General features: G+C 45.5%; 1 protein-coding gene across 1 annotated transcript in view; it reads left to right on the forward strand.

Annotated features, from left to right (window-relative positions):
* trabd2a (TraB domain containing 2A) overlaps positions 1 to 10,000 on the forward strand; it is a 50,711-nt gene that overhangs the window by 16,616 nt on the left and 24,095 nt on the right. The window contains exons 3-4 of the mRNA XM_079735524.1: positions 2,495 to 2,641; positions 3,969 to 4,143. Of these exons, the coding sequence (XP_079591650.1) occupies positions 2,495 to 2,641; positions 3,969 to 4,143 (322 nt within the window). The remainder of the gene's footprint in view (positions 1 to 2,494; positions 2,642 to 3,968; positions 4,144 to 10,000) is intronic.

The following is a 10,000-nucleotide window of genomic DNA, read 5'->3' on the forward strand; positions in this document are numbered from 1 at the left end:
CCAGAAACCTCCCTCTTTTCTCTCTTATGCTCGCCCCACCCTCCACCCCCTTCTCCCTTTTATGACTGATCCTAACCCTGTCTCCCCCCCCCCCCCCCCCCCCCCCTCCCATGGCCATAATTTAGGGGCTGAAAGGGTTTTTCCTGCGAGTGGACGGAGAGAGGGACGCGGAGGGAGAGAGGGCTTAGAGTGGTAGTAGTGAGAGAGAGGGAAAGTTGATGGGGTGCGGCCCCCCGAAGATAGGGCCTTCCCTCTCCAACGCACATATGTGACAGTGTGTTGTTTCTTCTTCTTCTTCTTCTTCTTCTTCTTCTTCTGGGGGTCCGGGAGAGGGGGGTGGGGGTGACTGAAGGGAGGCGATAGGCTAATTTGCGTGGCATGAAGAGTGGCGCGGCCCCCTTTCATATGCAGAGCGCCACTTTGAAGCAGCGGCCGATGAAAGCCTGAGAAGAGAGAGCAGAGAGGCTGAACCGGGGGGGGGGGGGAGTGGGTCTTTGTCCCCCAAGAAGGCATCTGCTTCACCTCGCCTCTCCTCTCTCCTCTCTCCTCACTCTCCTCACTCTCCTCACTCTTTCCTTCTCTCGCCTCAATCTTCTCTCTCTCTCTCTCTCTTTCCCTCTCCCTCGCTCTCTCTCTCCTCAATCTTTCTCTCTCTCTCTCTCTCTCTCTCTCTCTCTCTCTCTCTCTCTCTCTCCATTCCGCTGTGCTGCTGTGAGAGAGAGGAGGAGAGAAAGAGGAGAGAGAGAGAGAAGAGAGAGAGAAGAGAGAGGGAGAGAGAAGGAGAGAGAGAGAGAGAGGGAGAGAGAGAGAGAGAGGGAGAGAGAGAGAGGGAGAGGAGTGTCACGCGGGAACACTGAAAACAAAACAACAAAAGCGTCCGCAGTGTGCGCGGTCGGCCGGGTTTGTGCATGTCCATAGCGCACACACACACACACAAACACAAACATGCACACGTATGTGAGTGCGTGTGTGCTGTGCGATCATAGATGGGTGACCCACCAGCTACCCCATCTCGTAGCACTTGATGATATGACACTCTCCCGGGACGGGGGTCCTACAGTGGGGGACAGGAGGTCCTCTATACACTTAAAACTAAACGGGACGGGTTCATCAGGATGGCAAAGCGAACCATTTTTCGACCACTGTCTGGCGCTAAGATTGGTGCGGGAACCGGTATAGTAGCTGCGGTGGGTGAGCTGTTTGTTTGAACTATAGGTGAACCTCCTGTTTCAGCTCACATGTCACATCTCAACACTTTTACAGTTAACAAAATGAAAGTTCTAGGAGGTAGTATTTTAGGACTAGTGAAAAATGACATGGCTCATTTAGAGATCATCATCATGTTTTTATAGAATCACTGATATTTCAATAATGCTAGGTGCAATGAAGGAAAACGGACGCAGTCTATCACTTGGTATTGTTGAGCAATTGCAGGCAAGGTGGAGGGTGTGTTGTTGTTCAGGTCTGGCTGTTGAATCGTTAGTTATTTTCTTTTGTATATCAGGGATTCAGCACTATGAACCTACAAACTTGATTGTTTTGCTGCATAACACACTTTCCTGCACACCCGAGTGCCCAGGGAAGGTTTGCCCAACATGTGCAATCATTCAATGTAATTGAATGTAATCTTGTTCATGGTTAATTTCAAAGAGAGAGATCAAGTGGGCTATCGAAAGATATCAACAAAAACCTCCTTCCAAAACAAGTTCTAATCTCTTATGTGTTTCTCAATGCAGTACAAGCACAATCTCACCAGAGCAGGGCTTAGGAAGGAATTTTTAAGTGGTAATTGGACGTGTTAAAATCTGATCCGTTAACAGGGTGGGCAGGTTTGGGCCTTCTGACTCGCCGTAGCACAGGTCATTTCATAAGATGACACTCATTTCTATAATTGACAGCTTGTTAAATTGTTCTCTGGGCAGTGGATCGCGTTTCGGTGTGTGTTTTTTTGCCCCAATATTTATTTCATGCGTCCTCGACTCCCCACAGCTGCAAACCATCAAGATCCCGCTTTTGTATTCATAAAAGGAAAAAGTGTAAGAATTGAAAAGAAAGCAATGAAAATTGTAAGGAATGAAAATCGTCCACCGCGGTGAATAAAAGTACATTAATATTTTGTTCTTTCAGCACGGATGCTTTCATCCAAAGTGACTTGCATGAAGTAGCTCGAACAAATCTTTCAGTGCTGAGAAACGCAGCTTCGAAAAGACAACTGGACAATGTGCAGGTCAGCTCTAGGGATCAGAAATACAATTATTAGTAATAAAACAAATTACGTTTTAGTTATGCTGGGAGCAGTTACACTAAAGATGACATATCAAACTGTTTCCTCAACTGCACATCAACAACGACAATCAACTCAACAGAGGCTTCATCGCATGTTTTGATAATCACAAATCGGGCAAAAAAATGAAATGCTCCCCTGAGGACGTCTGTTTTCAATATTACGTCCGCCAACACAGCTCCCCTAATATGGGTGCTCCTTCCTGTGCAGGTGATCTTTGCGTTGAACCAGACCCTGCTCCAGCAGGAGTCCTTGCGTGCCGGCAGCCTGCAGGTGCCCTACACCACCGATGACCTCATCAAGCACTACAACTGTGGAGACCTCAACTCCATCATCTTCAACCACGACACCTCCCAGGTTGGAGCTCCCCCTCACGCTCCCCTTACCCTAACCCTGACCCTAACAATTCACTAGTCGGCACACGTTTATCATTGCATTGCACCAGTCTGCAGGCACATCTATTACTTGTTGTTTTTGATGAATTGTCGTGCAGGTAGGAGATAGTGTAGGCCTCTTGCTCAGGAAGGCTTACAGATAAGACATTTGGGGGTTGAACCCAGAGCACTGGGAGTCAAACACCCTAGACCACCCCAACCAGTAGTCTAACAACACTGCTGCCCTGGCCACCATGGCCCCCCACCCAACCCCAACCCTCTCTGTTTCAGTCCAATCCGTTCCATTCTATTCTACTCTATTCTACTCTATTGTGCTCCCAGTGGTATACCTTAAGCTACCTTTCTCACTAGTTAATAAGCCAAGAGTCGCGGTGACCCCGCGACATGTCCAGTGTCCGAGTGACACAACCCTTGACCTTTTACCCTGACCTTTGACCCCCTTGCAAAGCCCCACTCTTTGCTTCAGAACAGCCTGTGTGGTTGTGTCCTTGTCTCTACAGCTTCACCTGTTTGTTTTTTTTTCCATCTGTAATGCATCGTTCCTCTGTCTCCCAGAGGAATGGAAGATGGGGAGATATGGAAGATAGACTGCTGTTCCCCTTCCTTCCTGTTTCTCTCTCTTCCTCCCTGTTCCTGTGATCATCGTAACCTCACCCTCACCCTTAACCTACTGTCATCCTTCCACCACTTAATGGAGGTGTCCCCCCTCCCCTTACACCCTCCTCCTCCTCCCCCTCAGCCCTCATCTCCCGAGCCTCTGATGATCTTCATCCTCTTCCTCATTTTTTTGGATTGAATTTTCAAAATAAAAGCGCTGTGCATCCCTCTTGGCTGCTGGAGCCCCCCCCCCCCCCCCCCGGAGATTTAGAAGGAAGCTTTATTATTCTAAATTATTTCAATCAAATAAAAACACATTTAGTCATTTATTTATATGATATGTATATATTTTAATGATAATGTCTGAATAATCGATGGCTGTTTGGTTGGGTCTCTGAAGGGTGGGCTGACCGGCCACCTCCAGGAAGGCCGTCGGCCTGGCCCACTCCGCAGCTATCCACGCTCAATTCAATTTGTTAATTAATTAGTAAGCCCCGTTAAAAAAATATTACAGAATGCCTTTGAAAACAAGCTCCCGCGGCTGTTTTATGTGTTAATAAACAGACAAACAAACGCACGTCGTCATCGTAATCACCTGACCTTACCCAAAGTAAAAACACCATCCTAACCTCTGCCTTCCTTTCCCCTATCCACTCACCCACCCATCCCCTCTTTTGGCCCCCCACCCCAAGGTGCCCAACTTCAACAACGTGACGCTGCCGCCCAGTGAGCAGGTCACGGCCCAGGAGATCGACAGCTACTTCCGGCAGGAGCTCATCTACAAGAGGAACGAGAGGATGGGCCGCCGGGTGCGGGCCATGATGGAGGAGCACCCCGACAAGAGCTTCTTCTTCGCCTTCGGAGCAGGTGGGTTCACTGGGGGACCGCGTGGGGGGGACTTTTATTTTGAAGTCGTGCCATTTTTTTTTTGCCTTTCGTCAAAGGAAGAAGGAATGACGGATATGCGGCGCAATGGAGGAAATCTCTGTGAAAATCTAAGACGTTTAGAATGAGGTGATTTAGAAACAAATAACATAAGCAACAACTTTTTATGATTTCGAATTGCAAAAATTCAAATCGTTTGAAAAGTACAAATATCAGAAAGACAATCAAAACGCTTCTCAAGTTATGTTTGTTTGTGCAAATGAGTGAGGTTGCTAGGGTTTAAATGTCTCAGTAAATGTGTAAGAGAGAAGAAATTAAAACAATAACATTGCTCCTTGTATGAGGTAGATGAAATGGACAGACAGAGAGACACAGACAGACGTCTGAGAAAAACAAGAGTAGAGTGTCAGAGAACCTGGGAAGACATAGAGAGTCTCAATTAAGACAGACGGCAGAGCGGAGAACAAAGAGAGACATGGGTGTAGACAGACGGAGTTAGGAGTCCCCCTCCTTCCAGGGGCTCCTCATGTCTCCCGGGCCCCTCGCACAACAATGCACTCAGTCAGGATGGGCCCCAGGGTCGCCCGTTTGATCAGCGGTGTGTGAATATTCACCCCCTCCTCTGCGACTCATCAAAATAAAATATATATGTCTCTTCCTATAGACGATGAAGATGACTGTAATAATACGATTAGCAATAAGACAAATAATAATGTTGACAAAGTACTGAAGCATCTCATGCATTACATTGCAACATTAAAAAAAAAAGCGTTATTAAGATATCCTTAATACTATAGATTAAGCATTGGACCAAGTCAAGATGGCTATAAAAAACATATTAGAGATGGGCAAAACGATTCTTTTCCGGGAATCAGTTCTTTCAGTTCCGTTCACTATCACGATTCGTTCGTTTGATTTGTTCGTTTGATTCCTTCGTTGAGTCAGATGGTCTGTTACTTCATTTGGCAGGGAATCGGAAATTATGAAATATATATTAATCAACATGCATGTAGCCTACTACTTTCTAATGTTCTGGTGAAATTACCCAGGTTAAGTGTAAATATTAAGCATATATATAAAGCACATATGTGCCTTTTTTTCATAAATATCCTTAATACATAATGGGGTGCAGTAAGAATGAAATGGCGTCTTCCAAGTAGCGCTAATAAGCAGTCGATCACCATTGTGGGAATTCCCTACTAAACCAAACGAGACTCGTAATGGTAGGTAAAAACAATACTTTATTAAAGCATGCAATTGTGATGTACACTAAATAACAAAATAAAAAGAAAAGAAAGTGCTTGCAGGCAAGGGCATAGGAACCGGGGGGGACGGAGGGGACGTGTCCCCTCCAATATCGGAGACAGGCGCATTTGTCCCACCTAAAAATTATACCGGATCTGTCAGGTTTCCGATATGTGTCCCCCCCAATGTTAAACTCATTCCTACGCCCCTGCTTGCAGGACATTAAAGCCTACAGCGATCGTTAGTTAACTTGTGTGTTGGGGCCCTATCATTTGTTTACCCATGGGCCATGGCAACGGGATTGCTACCTGCTGACGTTTTAGACTCAATCAATATAAGGTCGCGGGGAGACGAAGCTCTGTTCGTTTGTATATTTTATTTATGTGACCATATTTTTTTTACATGTTTAAAAAAAAATAAAAAAAATAATTTGTTCGTTCTGACCGAATCGTTCACGACCGACCCATCACTAGTATATATATAAGATATGAGGGAGCTAGATACATCAGGTCAGGAATGCATAAGCCTAGGGCACCTGGAAACAGGTCCCCTCTCGTCTCAGTCCTCAGGAGACTATTCCTGTTTGTTTATGTGCTAGGCGGAAGAAAGTACATCGACAAAAATGGCATCACAGCAAGCGGTCCGACGCAGGAGTCAAGCGGGTGCGCTCGAGATTTCAGTCACCAGGAAGGGACAGAGAAAACATCAGATTTAGTTGGATTAGTGTACTTGGTTGACACAAGTCCACAACATTACAGGCCCTGTGAAAATGTAGCTTTTTGCCCAATGGAACGAAATCAGGAGGTCAATGCAGCAGTTCTCTGTCTTTAATACGTTCTTTCAAGCGTAGGGTGTCTATACGTCGATTCACAGTCCAAGAGACCAAGCGAAGTCTGTAGCTTTATCTAGGTAAACGTTGAGCTTGTTCCGCCTAGAAACAGACCCAACCCCCTTTCTTTGGCTGTAGCTCAAATTCCTTGCAGGTTTAAAAGTTGAAGCGGTTTATTCTCTCTCTTCTACGAGCGAGTGACATCCGCTTAGCTGGTGAGTGACTCGAGTGAGGAGGAGGAAGGAAGATAATGGCACATCATCGTCAAAGAGTATCTCTCCATCTACGCCAGGAGTGAGTCGGCGGTTTGTGTGTGTGTGTGTGTGTGTGTGTGTGTGTGTGTGTGTGTGTGTGTGTGTGTGTGTGTGTGTGTGTGTGTGTGTGTGTGTGACTGACTAAATGTCGCTTTGTCTAGTGATGTGTATCTGAGGCAGAAGGTCTTTATCTTGTCAGGATGGAGTCAGGTTGTTGTTTGTGTCTACAATCCATCAGTCCCCTTAATCAGACCCAAGTTGTCTGTATCCACACGATTACAGCTGCACTGTGTTTTCAATTCAACTCTGTTTTTCTGTTTGAACAATTTTGTACAAACTATATGAAAGTGAAAATATCAAATTCAAAAATACTAAATTTCAAAATATTTACATTTTTAAAAAAACTTTTTGCAAGTGAATAAAGTATACTTTGATTAAGGATAAATATACTATTACGCCGCAAATGTAAACTGAGCATGTTTTGTCATTTTCCGTTGCAAGCCAAATCGTTTTTTGTGAGGACATTGTCAGGAAGAGAATCACCTGGTTCAGTCTGTCCTTGAGGGCTTCTGTAAGGTCTGCTAACCCTGACTGCTAATAGAGCTCCACAGTCTGCTGGCCTCCTGGCCCACAGGAAACAGCTGAGGGAGAACACAACACACACACACGTGCACACACACACACACACACACACACACACACACACACACACACACACACACACACACACACACACACACACACACACACACAAAAAAACACCATAACAAGGAGTACATTTCAATGCATGTCCCCATGGATCTGCCTTTACAAGGGTTTCGTTCACCTTTGTGTGCGTGTGTCTGTGTGTGTGAGTGTGTGTGTTTGTGTGAGTCATGCGTGCTTGTGCGTGTATGCATGGTGCACAATGGAAGTGATCTGACCAATCAGCACAGAAGCAGCAGTCGTGGAAATACTAGGGGCAAGCCAGTTCATCGTTTATCAGAAGGCAATGGATGGCTGGCATACACACACACACACAAACACACACACACACACACACTGACGCTACAAACGCACGCACGCACGCACGCACGCACGTACGCACACACACACACACACACACACACACACACACCCACTGACACACACTGACAAACACACACATGCACACACACACACACACTGACACACACAAACACACAGACGCAGACATAAGCACACATACTAGCCCTCAAGCCCATGAGAGTCGAGGGTAAAATATGTCTCTAATTACCCCCATAGGGGTCGCAGGTGAAACACACACACACACACACACACACACACACACACACACACACACACACACCCACACACACACACACACACACACACACACACACACAGCTCAGTTCACTGTGTGGGTATTATGTGCAGGTATCCAGGCTTTGTGTGGGCAGTGGTTGTGAGAGCAGCCTTATCACGTCCATCTCCTGTCCCGTTGTGGTCGTCACAGTAGCACAGGGACCGCCCTAGAGGCTAACTCACCGCTCTCTGTGTTATGTGTGTACGTCTCGTGCGAGGTCCATACACATGCAAGTCTGGAAACACGCAAGTCTGAAAGATATGCGAGTCTTCCAGCTTGGTAGTAGGAAGAGAGGAAAGAATACAAAAGGAAAAAGAAACAAAATGTTGTGACTTGAGCTTTCAGTAGTTCTACTTAATTTTCACTTTGTATACTTGGAAAGTGAGTAAGGTAATGAAAGTGAGGAAGTGTAAACACTAATATATTCTAATAGGAAATACTTGGGAATGGGGTTTGAGTTCAGAAATGAATGACATATTTAGAATATTTGCCTTCCCACACGATGATCCTTTTAGCTAGGGGGACTTGATCACTCAGTGTCTCCAAGGCACTTAGGAAATTGTTGAGGGTTTTTCATTTCTGGATTCCGAACATGTTTTCGTTGTTCACCGCAATGTACATAATATATTGCATAGTTTTCTTTTACATATTGTGCAACGTTTCAATATGTTTATTTGTATGTAATGAGAAGCCATGAAGGCATGGCCCCTAACATTTATATCTCCTATAACTGTCAGGTGTAGTTAAATTACATATGTTTAGATATAAACCTTATATATAAACTGTTTGAAATCCTCATATGTAGATATGATTCAGACAATATCCTACGACGAAAGACTCACACATTTACATTTATTTATTGTCTATTCAGAAGGAAGAAAACAGGCATACGTTAGAGATGGGCGACTATTGTTATATAGACACAAGCGCACGCACGCACACTCACACACAAACACACACACAGTTTTGCATCTTAAATAATGGTTCAATGTACCATCTTTCAAAAAGTGACACATTTGGTATTATGATGCTGTTGGACCAGAACTGTGTACTTACTGGGTCTTTGCTGAGCAACAGTATGGCCTTACTAAACATGAAGTGTGGTGCCGGGCATTAGAGAAATTTGTTTTCTGTGGCTGTGTTTGAGTGGTGGGCAGCCAGAGCACCCAAAGTCAAATAATCTGGGTTTCTGGTGCACAGTTCACCACATTCAGCTCAGAGGAGCACAGCTGCCCACATAAGCAAACAGACAGGCACACGCACACACAGGAAAGAACACACGTACACAAACATGCAAAAACACACACACACACTCCTCGTCTGAAGGGTATTTTTCTGATGTTATTACGTTCATTTCCATTGGGCAGACTTCAGGACATCAGCGAGGCTTGAGACATCGATGTAGATAATTCTAGACACAACACCTACTGTGAGTGTGCGCCTAGGAACACAGAACACAGCATGTTGCAATGTCTACCCAAGCAAGTATTTTGGTTTAAACAGCATTCTGTTCCAAGCTCCTTCACCACGTCATGTAAATTAGGACGTTTGTTTATTTTCGGAATTTTGTGAGTCATTCACTTAGGTTTTAATCCTGAATTCCTATTGTTAAATCCACGATTACAGACCAGTTTGTTTATTGATAAGGAGCAAATTGTTAGCAGGGAGCTGGGAGGTCGAGAGGACTGTCTCTTTGTTTGTCTTTCTGGGTTGACATCTTTTGGTCTTGCACTCAATGTATGGATTCCTAGACGCTCTGTTTGAACTTGACGCCAAGATGGTGGGAAGAAGTTGAACTGGGATCTGGGAGTCCTCGCTGCGAAGCTGTGGAGGCTACTCGGACCCTAAAGAAACGGCAACTGTGATGAGGATCACCGCAAATGCAGATTGGCAATGTTGGGGGTAGGACCAAGTGGTCCGTGATGACTGTGTCCGTTTCTGTAATCAAAGGTGAGACACGCTGAGCTCATCCATGTTGCGGCAAGAAGTGAGTGTTAATGTGGGGCCCTTGATCACAGTTATTAAACCCCCCTTGGTATCGGGGAAGAAACCCCTTAGGAGGAACACTGGCTGGGATTTATGTGGGATGCAGGGGGGTCATAAAACCGACGGGTATGGAGCAGGAAGGCGTCGGTAGGGGTGCAGAGGGATTAAACTCACGGAGCAAGAGAACAGCGGCTCTATCGC

The sequence above is a fragment of the Pollachius pollachius genome, assembly GCF_949987615.1.
Source record: "Pollachius pollachius genome assembly, chromosome: 4".
NCBI lineage: Eukaryota > Metazoa > Chordata > Actinopteri > Gadiformes > Gadidae > Pollachius > Pollachius pollachius.